An 18,945-nucleotide genomic window follows, 5' to 3' on the forward strand; every position below is an offset into this window, starting at 1 on the left:
AAAAAAAGACGAAAGAAAAGAAAAGCGCTACTAACAGAGGCGGTTAAATAAACAAAATGAGAAAAAAATTGGGAAGAGGGAGAGAAAAAAAAAATCTTTGAACCGTAATACCGGCGACGGAAGCTAAGATCTCAGAGTTTGATTGGATGCCTATCACGTTCATCTTAAATATCGAATCTTCCATTGGTCATCCAAATCACGCACACATCGCACATTAGTGTCACATCTGGAGATCGAATTCCGAACACATTCGTATTTTATCTTTTGTTTCACGAGTATGAAATATAATCAGTTATTCAAAAAGGAACCTACGTTTTCCGTTTCCAAGCTTAAATTTTATAGAGTTATAGACAATTCAGAATTTTATACAAATAGTAGAAAGAAGAGCAGAAATACCTTTCAAGTATTAAAATCATATTACAAACACATTTAGTACCTTTTTTTATTTTGCAAAAGTCTCACCTCTTAAAGAAGTCAGTTGGTTTCCTAACGCCCCAGGTCTTCCAAAAACTGAATATGCCGCTGTAAATAACTATTTACTTTGCATCTATAAATTATTCATTCCCCTTTTCAGGTATCAGTTGAAATATGCTTGAGTTATAGAACTTACAGAGCATTCAGATCAGTGTAAATGCTAGTCAGTAGTAATATAGCAATTGTTATAACGTATCGTTTTGAAAAAAATACCAGTAAAAGCCTACCTTGTACAGTTCATACAACATTTATAATAGAAACAATCATAAGCTTAACAATGCCCATTAATGTACACTAAATATCAATATATATATATATTTTCTTTTCAGCATGCTTCATTATGATATGATATGCAACGAGACCCTAAGATGTGTAAAACATTCAATAGACACTCAATGGACAAGCTCACACAATTTAAAAAATTTTTTATTCTATTCACACGTAATAATTTCATATTTATTTACTTCATATTTAATTTAACATTTAATTAAATATTTAATTTAGCAACGTAATAATTCGTTTCGACCGCTTCTGAATACTTTTGTAACACATTTATAATTCAGTACTTTCAATAAGAATACATGTGTAAGATATTTGTGGATGTAAAAGATAAATTGTAATTAAAATTAGAAATAGTCCTTTGATGCTTACGCTTTTTTATTCTTAAAATAGTAAACTCTTTTTTACACTACGTCATTTCGAGACTAATCCATGTCATATGACTCTTGCATAATACTGATCATGTAAACGCAACTAAAACTCAAACAGCCAATAATAATTTTACAGCAGTATTAATTATCCAATCAAAATGCACTGAGAACCAAAATGAACTCAGTTTGAAATAAGATTTCATCCTAAACACATCATAATTGCTTTCTATGCTTCGGCCTAGCTGGATTGTCACTGCTACTCTCTTCCAACTGCAAAGCTATCAAAAATATAAACATTTAGAAAATAGGCACGGGTAGTGTGCGAAGTTGTTTGTGGCCACTACATGTTTTTTGAAATAAAAATGAATATTGAATCTGCTAGACTGCTTAGTTTCCCCTTCATTACGGAGTCAACATTATAACGTATTGCCTACGTTTCTACGCCATCGATACCGCAAAGTCTATTTTATTAAACCCCCCCCCATATATATATTAATATACATCGAATATACATAAAACGTAACCTCCATATCCATCGTCAGGGTTATCATTTTGGAACGACGCATGACTGAAGCTAAAACTGCGGAGGTATTAAACAATGGATGAGGTAAGAAGTGGAGGTAGTCAAAATTAAAGTGGGAAATTACATTTTTCGGATTACTTATAAAATCCATAAGACGTAGAGAAATTTAAGATAAACCTAAGCCTATGAGCAAGATCGAGGGCTCACAGGCTTTTAACCGCTCCGCAACATGTGTTTGTTAAGCAGCTCTTTTCGTAACGATAAAACGCTAAAAAATTTAGATTTTTCATTATGTCATTACATAGAAATACTTGTTTAGAATTTATGAATTCGCTTGTAAAGTAATGATTTAATGAAAAATAAGTGCTATTACCATCTTTTCGTGCATGAAGCAAATTTGCTGATAATATTTTTGTGGATGTAGGGGAAAATCTTCCCAATTCATTTCCTTTCTTGCCTGATTGTTTTCACAAATGTTAATCTCGCTCCTTTGCAGCACGAATTTTCCTCCCTAATCAAAATGAAACGATTGCACGAATACTGAGCTGTACACATCTCTGTAAAAAGATATTTTTAAGAATGAAATAAGTAAAATCCCACAATAGATTGGTATTGGAAATTGAATTTTAGTAGTACACTTGAAAGGAACGCAAACTTTGGAAATATAATATAACAAACCTTGTAACTTTGATGAAAAGGACCTTCAGATGAGTGAAATAGCTCACAATTCATTCAACTCATTTATAAATTAGTGTTGCAAATATTAAATCCACGTTCTGAAATGCTGTTATTGTGGCTAACCTTCCTGATTTAGGCATAATACAGAACAGGTTCACGAATTCATAGTGGTCATGAGATAGACAGTTGCGTTTGTCGTAGGCTTACAGCTTTGGGTACTTTATAAATGATAATACAAGTTTGCCACGCTGAATCCCAATTTTAATGCAGAATAATTTGGATAATGGATTCAGAAGTCTTCTCTCTTTTTCTACCATCAGCACCTCGAAGGGACTTTCAACTCGATCCCCATGTGGCAAACACAATGCACTTTCACAAACATCCACGACTTTTCCGAGACTCGTAGCTGAATCCAATGATGCGGAAATCAGCACTTCCAACCGCTACGTTAGTCAAATTGGCAGTTTTGAAATCCACCAATAAGAGATCTGTAGACACATTTTTTTTTTCCTTATTAGTACCCTATTTACAAGAACCTTCGGTCTACCTCTTGATTTGCAAAGTTTAAGAATATCTAATATATGGCTTTTAAAACGGTCTAAAGTTAAACTAATATTTAGTCCATTGAAATGACATGATCCGATTTTTGACATCAAGATATCTATTATCTTTTCATTCATTAATTTTTTTATTAATCTTAGGTATATTTACATTTTAAAAGCATAAAAATTTCCAAATTTTTACAATATCATTGAAAAGAATAAAAAAAAAAGTAAGAATTTAAAAATCTACATTAATAAGTATCTCGAAGCAACGTAATAAAGAAGTTTCTTCGTGGTTCTTTTCTATAAAACATACCATTCATTTAGCCAGAAATATAACCGGTGATGGTAAACAAACTCGCTGTCTAACCCAATCCCCTCGTCGGAAACTTAAAAGCTATATATACAAATACATGAGAGATAGAAAAGAGAGATAATTGCGAAACTAACGGATACAGTCTGAACTGCTAATTAAAGCTCGCTACAAAATTATGATAATAATTAAATGACATCAGCTAATTACTATTAGAACGGTTATAATGACCAATAAATGATAGCTTCCTGAATGAAGCTGCGATGGTAGTTTCGATGAAGGCAAATTCTCCCGCTCAACCTATCTACCCCCTTAAACGATCGTGCTTAGAATGCTCACCTTGGCTTTAATGGGCGCCCTTTTGCTTCTAAAGTACTCCATTAGCGAGATCCGCCATGAATCTGAAACATTAAGCTCCTGGCTAGCGTGTTTTCAATGAAATCATCTACAGCAGATGCAGTTCCTTACAGTGGATTAAAAACACAGGAAAAATCGTCATAAGCGAAAGAAAGAAGACCACATATACACGGTGGCCCACGACGATGTTACCTCTTAACGTAAATGGCAGTTTAAAATGAGATTGAGCAATATATTCCATATTATTGGAGTTAGTTACTATTGGAGATGAAATCTTGCCAGCTCGTATAATACTGACATTACCAACAGGCTTTTCTTTTTTTTTTATTCATGTTCCTGCGACTTTTGGTTATAGGGGACGGTGAAAGATTGCAGTTATGTTGTGAAACCGAAAGATCTAAACGACCTTCGTCAACGAATTACCAACATGATTCATTCCGTACTAGTCGTAATATATTACCGTGTCATGGTCAGGATAATCTAACGAATGCATGTATGTGTTCATCGAGAATGTGGTGACGAGGTTTGAGGTGTTTAGTATTTCAAGTGAACTGATGCGAAATGGCCTGCATTCGACTTTGTAGTATTTTCATAGCTACATCCGTACATTTTTATCCGGGTTCAAATACCGAAGAAAGCATGAATCTTTGTAAGTGTATAGTGCCTGTGAGGTAAAAGGGCACTCAAAAAATGCGGCAAGCCGAAAGTCCTCTCGACAGACTGGTAGTAAGGGAAGACGGCTGGGAGATCCTTGGATAGCCCGGGGTATTTTCGCTCAGAATTGGGGCAAAATTGCACAGGTAGCGTGGCAAGTCTATACCTGTACGACCATTGATGAAATTTTGGTGTCCTGCCCACTTCTACCGGTATCTTCTATATATACGTGATAGATTCTTTTAAGTAGAAACACCTTAATGGCCCATCCTGTATACTGCACAGTTAAATGTCAAATTTTTACCATAAATTAGTGACAATAAATAAAACAGACTACAAAACTGAAGACACCGAAAAATCTAAGACTAAATGTACAGTAGCTAAAGAGTAATTCCAAAACAAACTTTTGCTGAAATTATAAGGAATTCCCCCCCTTTCTCGCGGCGTGCCTTCGTGGTGCAATTGCTAGCACGACCGGCTGGCAGTCGGAATATTTGGAGTTCAACTCCCAATAAGGGCATTGCTGACTTTTCACGGTTCTGCTCCAAATCTATAAAATTAAACAAACTACAGAACTGATACTGATTTTTCATACCGGATAAACAGATGAATGTTTGTGCTATATCATGTTTCTGCGTAAAGAGAACCCTAATCCATCGATACAGAAGTTACCACGAAAGGTTTTTCATCATGAGAAGAGGAAAAGAAGAACGTCGAACTCCCATTCCTACGCTGCTATCAGTCAGAACTGAGGGCCAAGCCCAGCAAAAGATATGAAAAGCGAAAAATTCGGTTTCTGATCTAACGCAGATTATTTATGAAACCTTTCGTAGCTCAAATGTGAGATAAAAAACAGCAAAAACTAACTCCAGATTTTATCTTTAGTTTCGGTTTCCTAGCCGATGCTAAAGGAGGAATCAAGTTAGTTTCTAAACACCAAAATGTGGAACCAAAGTTTCTAAACGCCAAAAAGTGGAATCAAAGTTTTAATTTCTGAACAGCAATTCGCAGGCAATCGTAGACACGGTAGCTAATTCTTGTCGTCCAATACAACTGAATATGATCGATTAAATTTAAATGGTAAAAAAAAAAAAAAAAAAAAAAAAAAAACTTTTGAATGACTGTACACCAGCCATATGTTGCTGGAGAATTTTGTTATTAATGTTAGGCTTTATTTTTAAATGCAACTGAGTCGTTTACAAGTAGGTGAGTAAAACATAAAGCTAGTAACCCAGGCACAACATAACGACGACGCATGACTTCATGAAATATTTTAAGGAAATTATACTAATGATATAACTGTATAGTAAATAACTAACATTTACAAAACTTTCAAAAATTCTGTCTGCAGATAACAATTAAAACACTGCGTGAAAGCACCCGTCTAAACAGGAGATGCTCTAATTATAATCTCATTGAAAAATATGAAAATGTTACCATATTGCTCCTAGCCAGTTTTGCTACACTAATGAATACTGAAATGTTATAATTTGGAGGATAAGTTAATTTCTCCTTATTAATGCTTATGCAAACAACATTCTTAGCATTTTACCACTTCCCCAACGCCCACTTGAGGCCGAGCGGTAAAAATCGCTGAACACTAGTAGTTCTGACATGGGTACGATTCCAGGCGAACGGGCTAGCTGCATGGGCGTTTTCGTAGTTTTCCTTATGTGAAACGTGTATACGAGCCAGTTCCCTTATAAAGTCCTTCACCAAAGCATCCCTCTCCTTAGGCAGATAGCCCTCGTGTGCTTTGCCCAACCCCTTCCCCAAGCTGATTAAATTCGATGGGGAGGTTAAATTGACCGCCGTGGCAATTCAAGCTATCGCGTCACTAAACTCTAGTCTCAAGTATTATTTATTATGGGATCTTAAACTCTGCATAAATGCTTTAATGAGTGTTAACCAAAGTTGTGTAATTTTTCCTTCGAAATTAATACATATATTTTAGGAAAAAATAAAGAAGCGCAGTTTACAGACTGTCAGCTAGAACACTGCAATGATCCTAGTATAAACTTCTCTAGAACTGTTTTTTAATAAGTGATATAAATTCATCTTCGAGTCTAATATAATTTAGGAAAAAAAAGTAATAAATAAAGAAGCGTTGTTTATGAACTATTATTTTGATCACTGCCTCAATCCTAACATTAATTTTAGCACTTAAATCTGTTTATTATACACACATTTTAAAATTTACTATAACGCTTTTCTATTCAAATGTTTTCATGTTTTTGTTCGATTTATAACATGAATTTATAACATAATATTGTGTCAAATTGTTTCTTTCAGTTAAAAGAACTGCATAGTTGATTTTCATTTCTACAGTAGCAGATAGCTCACCACACCTTTGCAACTCATAATTTATTTAATTTCTAATAAATTATTAATGAAATACTGTTCAACTCACTGCTCATAAATATCTTCCCATTGTCTATATAATTCGGTGACGTCATCTTTCAGAGAGCGATCTTTGTAACTCCGGCTGTTCCCATATTCTGTCATGAATCGATGTACCTGGAGGTTTACTATGCGGAGTTTCTCCTTTGTTTCTTGCAGCGTCATTAGCGCCATCTATATACAAAAAAAGAAAGTGGTATGAATACTTTGTTTATAGGATTGCGACTTTTATATGTATTTATTATGAATCTTTCTTAAAACTATATTATGGGAATAACATTACAAAATACATTTAATCTTGTCTTTGAAATTTGAAAGACTATATAAAAGAATTTTATAAATCTTGGAAAATTAAAATAAAATACAAAGATTTTTTTTCCAATTTTCACATGGGAATTTCCTGTCATTTATAATAAATGTAAATCATGGCAACATTTTCTAAATTGCATTTTACTAGAAACACTTCAGATATTACATCGCCGATCGCCCCTTGCTTTCTCAGTCTGAAATGGTTTTGTTAACTCATTACAAACGGAGAAATGCTTAATTTGATGGTCGAGAATGAACGTTTCATATTTGTTCCTTATCAAATAAAACAGAAGTATGATTCAAGAATTACTTTAATATTCAAATATTGAAATAATTCCTACAAAATAAACATTATTACGTAAAAAAGTACAAGCGAAAAAAATCAGAAACAATTATTTTAAAAACGCTCGCCCTCGAAAAAGAAAGAAAAATAAATTACACGACACAAAGCACAACATTTTATTCAATTTTTTGTTCTTTAAAAATCAGTTGACGGCATTTAATCTAACCTACCAGATTTTTTTTTTTTTTAATGCGGAAAGATACTGAAATTTATACTCAAATTCCAAAAGGTTAATATGAAACGTACCCTATAATACATAATTATTAGTGAAGTAGTCACAGTCAGATTTTGACCTGTAAAAATGTAGGTGAGTATGTAGTAGCAGAATCGTTCACCTGCTCCCTTTTATAAACATGATAACTATCGTCTGACGACTATTAACACACGGACATAGTCACGCTCTTCACTTAACTTTTTTCCCCCTTTTTAAATCATCACATCTAAAATTTGGGCAAATCAATTTTCACGCCGTTAGTGTGAGTGGTACTAAAACGTAATACACTCTTTCAGATTTTCGTTCACAAAAATTACAATGTTTTGCTTTCGCCACTACATAAAACCCATTGAGGAAAATCACGATTTTGCGATTGTCATTGTATTGTGCATTGAATTTCCTAATGGCTCTATTCTTAAAAAGCAATTATTTCTAAGGGGAACAAAAAAAGATGAGTGGGAAGCGATGCATTTTTTGTCTCAAAGTCTTTAAGGAGAAAATAGAACCATTTTGTGGTTTTTAAAAGAGAAATGATATTGTTGTAGAGTTCACCTTAAATAACAGCCAAGACAAGAAATTTTTGAAATTCGAAACTGAAATACTGTTACAGTTAATGTTTAGAATAAATTCTTCTATACCAAAAATTAATCATGGAAGAAAGGAACCATAATTAATAATTTAAAAGGCTTGGAAATATTAGCAATTACCTTCATTTTTTTATTTCTAAAAACGCAACTCGTATATGTGCATATATTTTCAATTTAAGTATACAAATCCAATTTAAATATATATATACAAAAATTTTAAATTTATAAATTATAAGAAAATGATTATACCATCCTGGAAAAATATAAGCAGCTTCAGGGCTTGACTTTAAATTTGTTTAGTTCCTTTTAGATTTGTCATTCGGTTTTTAAATTCTTTTTTAACTATATATATATATACAGTTAAAAAAGAATTTATATATATAAACTATATATATATATATATATAAATTCTTTATATTCTTTATTTAAGAACTATATATATAAGATTGAATTGATTGAAATTCATTGATATCGAAATAAATTTTCTAATACTTGCGCAATAGTTTCAAAGTAATGTAATAATAATTTATTTACTAATGGATTATTGAGTATATTATCTCCGGGTCTGGGTCATAATCCCGACAGCCGAAATCCCGACAAGCCAGAATCCCGACAGTCGGGATCTCGACTGTCCAAAACCCCGACAGGGCCGAAATCCCGACAACCCAAAGTCCCGACACGGTCGAAATCCCGACAGGGTCGAAATCCCGACAAGCCAGAATCCCGACAGGGTCGAAATCCCGACTGTCCAAAATCCCGACAAATTAATATCTAAATACAAACACTCAATTTAGCTTAATAAAATACAATTTTTAACTAACTATTACATATTACTAATTAAAAGTTTAAATCAAAAAATCATAAAAATTATGTCATTACTTAAAATAATTTTTAACAAATTGAAATGACCGTTAAAATTTGAAATGAAGATTTATAAAATTATTTTTATAAAGAAAAAGAAAACATCACTTACACATGCAAACGACATATTTACAGTGACACATTGTGACGAAGATATTCCATCACAGGTCGATTATCACGATCGTCCACAACAGTCATAATTCTCTTTTCTCTGTCATCATCTACCTTCCTACGTTTTGGTTGTTGTTCTCCGCGAAGAATGCATTCAACTTGGTATTCCACATGCTCCTGTTGCTTTTTGAAATCCTTCTATGATGTTATAAACGCCAACATGGCCCGTCCAATTAAGGTCTCCCATCTTCTGTGCCAATCCTAATTGGCAATAATAATAATCCATTGAGTGCGCGGAGCATTTATAGCTGCCTTTTCTAGATCACTAATGATTCTAGGCCTCAGTTCAATATTAATTTCTTCAGCGAAATCAATTAAATCTTGGAATAATCTTTTGTAATTTTCTTCAGATTTGCTAGTCATCAAAGCATATACTAGTTGCAGCTGTGGAAGTATGTTAAAGAGTCATTAGGCCTTATTGGGATTTCGCCCGTGTTGGTATTTTGACTCTGTCGGGATACTGGACAATCGGGATTTCGACCCTATCGGAATTTTGGCTTGTCGGGATTTCGACTCTGTCGGGATTTTGGTTTGTCGGGATTTCGACCCTGTCGGGATTTTGGCTTGTCGGGATTCCGTCTGTCGGGATTCTGGCTTGTCGGGATTTCGGCTGTCGGGATTATGTCCGGATATCATTATCTCCTTGTATAAAGTAAGTAGAATAGTATCTCAATGAAGTAACCGAAAAGCATTGAAATTTAATCTCGAAAATATTTTTTAAAAAAGGAAACTTGAATTTTAATCATGCAAGAAAAATAGAAATGGAAACTTTTAAAATGAAAATGAATAAACTAAGTAATTATCGTCATTGATCGAAAATTCGTTGACTTTTGAATGGGAACAACTAACCTCCGTTCAATTAACAACAGTTAATAAATGCGAAGGTGTTTGGTCTTTTACTCAAGTAAGAAGTATGATGCCAAACTTGTAAATTGAGTTTAATCCAATTACTGAGATTAAAGCGAGATGAATTAATGTTTAGAATTCATTATGAATGCAGCAGTTCCGTTAAGCTAATGATTTTTTTAGATATCTTGAAAGATTATTGCCAAATTGAGCAGTAGTAAAAAATTTCTTTGTTAAATTAACTATAGTAAAAAAATTCTCTTTTATTTAAGTGTCCCCGACACCCTCGCTTTCTACTACTCAATTTGGCAATAATCTCTCAAGATATCTAAAAAATTCAGTAGCCTAACGGAACTGTTACATTCATAATGAATTCTATATGGTCCTCCATCTCACTTTAATCTTACTAATTGGCTTAAACTCAAATTACCAGTTTGGCATCATACTTCTTGAGTAACAGACGAAACACGTATTTATTAAGTACTGTTAATTGAACGGGGGTGGTTTGTTCCCCTTGAAAAGACAACCAATTTCCGACCAATGACGATCATTACTTAGTTTACTGATTAATTTTCATTTTAAAAGTTTCGATTTCTATTTTTTTTCTATTTCTATTTTTTTTAAAAAGAAAATTCAATTTTCTTTTTAAAAAAATATTTTCGGGATTAAATTTCAATGCTTATGGTTTACTTCATTCAGATACAATACTACTAACTTTATATAAGGAGATAATATACTCAATATTCCATGAGTAAATAAATTATATATATATATATATATATATATATATATATAAACAAAAATAGACCAGTATTTTTTAACTGTTCAAGAAGTTCAAAGTAACAGATATGCGTAAGATTATATGCGTAAGATTATATAACATTATGCGTAAGATTCTATAGTTTTCAGGAATTTCAGGAGTAATGGAGCTAGTAATATACAGGAAATAAAATAAAGAATTTCATATTAATATCAGATAAATAAGTTAACAGGCATAACAGAAATTTTGAAAGTAGCCAGTTGATTACCAAATTTCTATCAGACAGCTTAGGTTTTTCAGTTTCAATTCACTCTGAAAATTTTTAAGAATTCGTGTGAATGGCGTACGTCACCTTGTTTAAGTATTTGTGACCTTTACCAGTTAAAATATTTTATCTCAAATCCTGATTTAAAAAATCTGATGTGTACACCACATGACGAAATATTAAATTATACCGTTTTTTCGTGCATTTCATTTAAACTTATTGGATTGAAATAAATTTACTTCATCGATAGCGCATAAACCAAAAAAGAATAAATACTCTTTTTAAAATTAACTATATTATTTACTATAGCGACAGTCTGGCGCTAGGTTCACTGACAGCGTTATATTTCATTCATATTATAACTCAGAATGCACAAAATTTATATCATTTGAAGAATTAACTAATCGTTGCCATATGGTCTATTCAAATACTACAATAAATCTAAAACGATGTATAAAAGAAATTAAGTAAACAAAACAAAAAAGAAACTGTTTTTCACAGACGATTCACTATTTCTCATTCAATTAATTCAGTTCTCCCTTCTCGCCAAGGCAAAAATACATAAAAACTCAAAATATACATATTAAAAATTACGAAGTAAATCTTAAACATTTATTTTTTCGAATAAATTCCAGAATGGATTAAGCATAATTTAATTCGCAGTAATAAAAGAAGGCGTTATCTTTGTTGTTGCGAAGCTTAGTCTCTCTAGATTGGCAACAAATCGACTATTCTGCTGTTTCAAATATAAACAAATATGTCCGCCATGTTCTTTAAAAATTAGGCTTAACTGCACTTAAACAACTTTTAAATTGTTTATTAATTGTACAAATATTGCTTGCAGATTTACTAAAGGCATAAAAACCTTAATCGGAAGATAAGAACAACATAATTCAATCATTTTTAAAGCAAAAAATGCACAATTTACAAACATATAAGAGTAAAGAAACTGAGATCACTGAGCCGGGTAACAGAGTGGATATATATATATATAAATATATTTATATACGTTTGGTGCGGCCGATTGCAACCAAAATACGAGGTGCACATCTACATGTTATAGCAGTCCTATATACAAAATTTCAACGTTCTGAGGCTACTCGTTTTTGAGTTATGCGAGATACGTACGTACAGACGCTACGAAAAATTCTCTTCAGAATTTATTTTAAAGCAGTTATATATATATATTTAAACAAATTTAAATTCTTAACAAATACGTATAAAGTAAAAAAGCAAACATGTAAAAGATTTAATTCTCGAACTAATCCACAATATCATTTAAATTCAGAAGCATTAGCAAATCAAGTGCAAAATCTATCCATGAAAATAAATTCAATTTATTCTTATGAAATATTCAATTTAATATATATTCAATTTATTCTTATGAAACAATTATATATATATATATATATATTGATGAAAAGAGTCTTTTATTCTGTCCTTACGTACAGATGTCATGCAAAAGCATCGTTAAGTTCCATTCGATAGCCGTCAAAATGGATATTTTCGTTGAAATATGATGCCTGAAACTTTTCGCGATTACAATACTTCCTTTTTACTGTACAAGGAAGTAATAATGGTAAATTAAAAAGAACATTAATGTAACTCCATAAAAATAATTCTACTTGATAAATATAAGATCTGGATGTCGCATACGTTACAGCTATATATCTACATAACTACTATCAACTATCATAGCTACATAACTACTATCATAGCTATATACCTACTATCAAAAATTGTCAAATTTACTACAAATTTTCTATTACAACTCAGCTGACATCAAGGGCTCTCTTCTTGGGAAAAAATGAAAAGATTTAATCAGAGCGTAAAAAAACCGTTCTTAAGTATAAGAAAAATACATACAGGTACTCCCAATAATGTGAAACGATGATCTGTAATATCATGTATGCAATGGGCCGAGTGGTTTACTGCCAAAGCATGTAATGCCTATTTGCCTTAGGAAAAATGCCTTCTTGCAAAACTTATTTAGAGAACCTGCCTCGTATTCACCTTGAACGCAGCTACACTGAATGTGATAGTGAAAAATCTCGCAAGCAGCAAAGTTCACAGAAGAACATACAAACACATTTTTAATAGCAGTGTACAGCCAAAACGTAATATCTTTCTTAAGAGCACAGTTGACTACTAATAAGTACTCATGCTAATACCTCTTACTAGCTATCAAGAATTTAATCAGAGGAGACTAAAATTGATTTTCTTTACTACAACATTCTCTCCATAGGCCAAATTTAAAGGGTACTTAAATGGGCAATTCTTTGCTGGCGATAATATGTTTGGTCGTTGATCTCAAGAAAGGGTGTTAAACCCTCAGCACTTTTCTGTTTTCCTTCCTCTACCTAAAAAAAAAAAAAAAAAAAAAAAAGCACGTATATATCTCTTCCTTTCACTAAAACTTTTATCACCATTTCCAGAGTTTCATCTCGCTAGATAACATGAACATTCACGAAAATGAAACTTGTTTCTTCGGTTTTCTTCATCGGAAGAGGACAGAAGTAGGGCATCTATAAGAAGGACGCGAAATATTTACTCTGTTAATTAAGAAAATTTGAATTGCTCGGTTTGATGTAAGAAAAAAAAAGAAAAAAAAAAAAACTACTTCTACAGTCATTATTCAATTTTTAGTTTGTAACAATAGCAATAAATGAAACTTATGGCTGCTGTTATAGATATTGTTTAAATTTTTCACTCAGCAGAAAATTAAGAAATTGCTGGTAAAGTGTGAGTAAATAAAGATCATTTTAGCTTTCTTCATCACAATCGAGATCTCATTATAAATAAACACATTACAAGGAATTTTGACGTTTAAGACAATGACGTTTAAGACGTTCGAAAAAGACAATTAAAATCGAAACTAACCACCTATATTTCTTCTCATGTTGCAACACGGTCAAACATTACTAGCTTTCTCCGATTCAATTTCCATTCATCGCAAATATCAAGAACTTTCGTTTCTAAAGTTAAGCATTTTGCTCTCCTGTAAGCGTCGGATTCCATGTTTATTATATACCTAGTATGTACAATTATTAAAATGAAAATCTTTCAGTTTCAGAGGCAAAGTTTATTAACGCCCTTATCAATATTTTATAATGTAACGATGGAATTTTCATACTGACTTAATAAGCACTGGCACTAGTCTCTTGCCAGAGGGAACGAAAACACACAAAATACTACTACAAAATAGTATGCATTAAAACCCTCTGAATTAATAACACTTCCTATATAATAACTTACTACCTTAAGCAAGCACATGATTCTCACAAAACAGTCTTAATGACAACAGGGGACGTTCATAAGATAAAGCCCCACAGTTACAAGATCAGAGCAAGGAACCGGGGCAATGTAGAAAAAGGCTAGAAAAATGGACAATATAGGAAAAGCCACGATTCACATGTCATGACGTTCTGGCTCGATTTCGAAGCTCGGAATGCAGAAAGTAAGACAGAACCCAGCGTTTTGGGGCACCGGTATTGCTAGGTACGTTCTGATTCAATACAACTGAGTAAAAATTAGCTATAAGTTTATAAATACTTTTCTGTACATGAACATATATTTTCGGCTTTAATTTTTTTTAAAAAAAGAAAAGGTGTCAGAATACATACCTGTAATTTCGAAATATCCTTTTGCACATCTTCCCAAGAATTAAAGTTCTTAGTTTCAGAATCAATATCAGAGGAAAGTTCCGACATCATGTGAAATAAAGCATCTATATTTTCTTTAGCTTTAACATATTTCTCTTGAACATGGTCTTGCGATTTTTCATACATTATAGTGCTCTTTTGCAAGATATCCCACTCTTCAATCAGATCTTTTTAAAATAAAAAGAAATCAAATAAAAATTCAGTTATTTAAAATGAACAGCATTTCATATTTTTAAATATTTAATGCAGTTAAAATATTTTAAAATATTAATTGAAAATGATCTATGAAAATTCAATAACTAACAAAATAAAAGCAATATTATTGATAAATATGATAGTTTTTAAAAATAATTCTTGATTAACTGAAAATTTATGGGTACACAATTTAATTTTCCTTTCTTTTCCCCCTTTTTTTATTTTATTATTTATTTATTTTATATAAAATATTAAAAGGTTAGACTCATCTAAAAGCTCAGCAATATATCATAAAAAAGTTCATTTACTTTTCATTTTAAAGACATTCGAGGAAATATTTAAAACTCATCTTTAACGATAAAAGAAAAAAGCAATTTATCACGTATTTAGAATTTATATCAACATTAATTTTACGTTACTTTTTCTGTTCACATTGAAAATAAACTTAGTACTTATCTAGTTTCTATATTAAGAAATAGATGGCGCCACTCTCCAAAAGAGATTTCTATATTTTTTTCCTATATATCAGGCTGCTCATAAAATACTGAGCTTAAAGCTAAATTAAATAAATATAATATTGCATACATGTAAACGAATAAGCTTTTTCTACTGTCGTTAGAGAATAAATTATATTTAAACTCACCAGTACTAAATGCCGTGGCCGACTAGTTACGTCACGATAGTACATAAACCTTTCGGTAGATGGCAGCATGACATTACGTTATTTTGACGTGGATACATTAATAAATAAGCTTGGAATTGACTGATTGCCAAATTTCACAAAATCCGGAATTTGGAATGATATGTCTAACTCTCACTATAACGTTTTTACAAGGTACTAGACACAATGAATACGCATTCATCAATTTTTATCTTACGTAACTAATGAGAATTCTCTTCAAAACATGTATGAACACAATTCTTTAAAAAGCATTAACATTTGCGTAAATTCAAATAATAATATGTAGAATAGTTTTCATATAAACATCACATTACTGCATGAAAATCGGAACTACTTGAAAGGAAAAGCGAATGAGAAATTCAGATAATGCATTTTAGACGATAAGAGAGTTTTTGCCAGTCCAATATCTGCATGCATTTCAATTTGAAGAATATTTTAAGAAAATTTACCATGAAGCCTCTTCAAGTCACAGCTCGGGAAATTGCTCTCTTTGCCATCGATCTCTATGCGCTCGCAGATTGTCTGTAAACAACGCAAATGAGTCCCACATGTTGCCAGAAGTTCAGCCTAAAATATAAAATACGTTTGATTTTTTTACGTATAATAAAATAGGCTTAAAACATAAATAATACAAACAAAACAAACACTATGATGAATAACATAAACAAAAATACAAGAGAAGAATTAAATTGCATACAAAAGAAAGCATATTGCAGCGATAGTATTGCTTGCATGGTTGTTGGTTTTCCTATATTAACCAGAATTATATATAATGGATTAAGTACAGGTAATTAAACACATATTATTTTAAAGAAAACAATGACGTGATTTCTGAAAAGCACATTTTTGAAACACACGCAAGAGATTTCTTAACATTTGCTGGGAGAAGGTGCTCGAAATGTGTATTTTCTGCAAAGCAAAAGCTATACACACACACACACACAACATATAAACAGAAAATAATTGTATAAGGCCACTATAGCTGAATAATTTGATCGTATTAAATAACTAAGTATGTGACTAGGAAAATTATTTAATTAAAAAATTGTACTTTTCAACTAATATATGAAAAAAACTTTAAAATATTTCATATATGAAAATTAGTTAATTAAACTTTAAAAACACACTTTAATTAGATTATTAAAAATATTACAGCATTTAAAAACATAATATGCTGAACATCCATAGTTTAGTTGAAATCATATGTAACCACTGCAAATCGATTTCATAGCGGATATTCATATTACTTTCAAACAAATTCATTCTTATTTCGGGCCCACCAGCGGCCGACCGGTAAAATTGCTGAACACTGGTAGTTCCGATGTGGGTTCGATTCCAGGCGAATAGGCTGGCTGCATGGGCGTTTTCTTGGTTTTCCCCATGTGTAACATGTATACGAGCAAATTTCGCTCAGAAAGTGCTCCACGAACGCATAGGCAGATAGCCCCAGTGTGCTTTTTCATAATCAACAAAACCGCATAAAAAACATTCTTATTTCGTGGCTCCAGCTTTTAATAATCAGTATATAATCTCAATGGATGCTGAGTAAATGATGTAAAATAAAAAAGTTGTTATAAATTGCACTCATATTGTACATAAATTATAGTAAAAGCAGTGGTACTTTTCATACCACGTGGCTTTTTCAGCAATAGTGATGCTATTTTTCTCAAACCTCAATTTTTGTTCGTACCACTTTTCAAATGTTGCCACCATATATATATATATATATAATGCAAAATTTAACACTTTATCGTGAATCTAAAGCTATGCGGTATAACATGATAATCCAATCCGATATACGAAACGTGTGTGCTAACTTTCACGCGCCATTTTGCAAAGCATAAGATAAAAGCTTTTCTTTTAAATTTTAGTGCACCTGTACTGATTAACAAACCAAGCGATTTAAAAGCAAACACAAACAGTTCTTTATCTCTTTTATTAATTACCAACTCAGCTCGTGAAATAACACTAACTGGATTTATTAAAATCTTTTTTTTTTTTTTTTTTTTTTTGTAGTAACTATATTAGGCGGCTGGCCGCTTCAGCGGCTAGTTAATTGAAAAGTCAAACGGACAACAAAGCGATTCAACGCAAAAGTGATAATAGTCCTTCTCGGCTAAAATATGTATGGCAATACTTGACACTGTATCGGGAATACTAAAGATATGCTGTTTTTAAAAATTTTTTGATTTTGCTCTTGAATTTTATGTGCATAAGTGGGAAGAAAATGATGTTTAATAATAAAGTGTAAAAGACAAAAAAGTTATGTCAGCAGAAGCGAATCCAAGAACAGGGAACTCAGCGAGAGAATAAAAAACATTAACAAACACTCTAGTGCGAAGTTAAAATCCGAATCCTTTCAGGCTATTTGGCTTTAACAGAAACGTATCGATATTTATAACAGCAGTGGTTAATAATTTTAAACATTAAAAAGAACTTTCATATATTAATAAATTGTGTATGATTTTGTAAAAAAGATTTCAATTATTATAATACGTTTTTGATGAAATAACATCACATAAAGGCTTAACAAAAGAAAAGGCGTAAGTATTATTTAAAATAATTAATGAAAGTGCAAAATCGTTTTTAAATTATATTACTTTTCTCCATGTATTATCATTTAATTTATAAACAGACGTCTCGAATATAAAAATAATTATCAAACGAAGATAATAATGCACAAAATAATACAAAAAATATTTTTATTTCAGGTAAGATATAGAACTAGTATTATTTATTAAAACTGCATCTTTAAGTCACTCAAATTTTACAGCAAATTTCAACATTAAGATAAATCATAATAAGAAAATAAATGTGCAGCAGGATTAAATACTTTAAGTACATGAAATTAATTATTTATTAATTTAACACATTTACCTAAATACATTTTATCTCTTCCTTTCGCTGCAGAATGAATCTAGCAATCATAGGAAGTATTTAAAAAATTAGGCATTCAAAATATAATATTATGCAATCTATTTAAATTTTAACAGAATTGTCATTGCTAGCCAAGTCATAGAATTCTTAATTTTTAAGAAATGTTAGATTTATTTACAGTCATTGCTCTCGCGATCAATAGATGGCACAGCGATCGCCGTAAAATTTAGTATTGTTTAGATAACAAAGCTGTCCGTTTCACAATATCCTATGAAATACAATAAGTAATTTCTTTGCAATTCATTAAGTATCAAGAAGGACCTATGACTAAAATTTGCTTAACATGACCCTCTTTAAATTACACATGACGCAAGTGCGGTTTCGAAGTGAATGCTTATTTGTTATACAATTCACATTGTTTTGGTCAGAATAAGAGAAAGAACATTTTCGGAAGGAATGGCGGTGTGCCAAATATAAAGTGCGAATCAAGGATCAAGGACCATTTATTCACGTGCGTTTGGTCACGGTCACGTGAAAAGCTGCCTTGTAAACACGAAATGACATTCAATCGGGACTGCAACT

The 18,945-nt window shown here is 31.7% G+C and overlaps 1 protein-coding gene across 3 annotated transcripts in view; it reads right to left on the minus strand.

Moving 5' to 3' along the window:
- The window catches only part of LOC118181803 (uncharacterized), a 193,358-nt gene that overhangs the window by 32,056 nt on the left and 142,357 nt on the right, over positions 1–18,945 (minus strand). For all 3 annotated transcript variants that reach the window (XM_035351008.2, XM_035351006.2, XM_035351007.2), the window contains exons 10-12: positions 15,936–16,053; positions 14,571–14,776; positions 6,602–6,765 (exon numbers count right to left, since the gene is read on the minus strand). In XM_035351008.2, coding sequence (XP_035206899.2) covers positions 6,602–6,765; positions 14,571–14,776; positions 15,936–16,053 — 488 coding nt within the window. The remainder of the gene's footprint in view (positions 1–6,601; positions 6,766–14,570; positions 14,777–15,935; positions 16,054–18,945) is intronic.

The sequence above is a fragment of the Stegodyphus dumicola genome, chromosome 2 (genome assembly GCF_044657685.1).
Source record: "Stegodyphus dumicola isolate Sdum_Otavi_A_Nest chromosome 2, ASM4465768v1".
NCBI lineage: Eukaryota > Metazoa > Arthropoda > Arachnida > Araneae > Eresidae > Stegodyphus > Stegodyphus dumicola.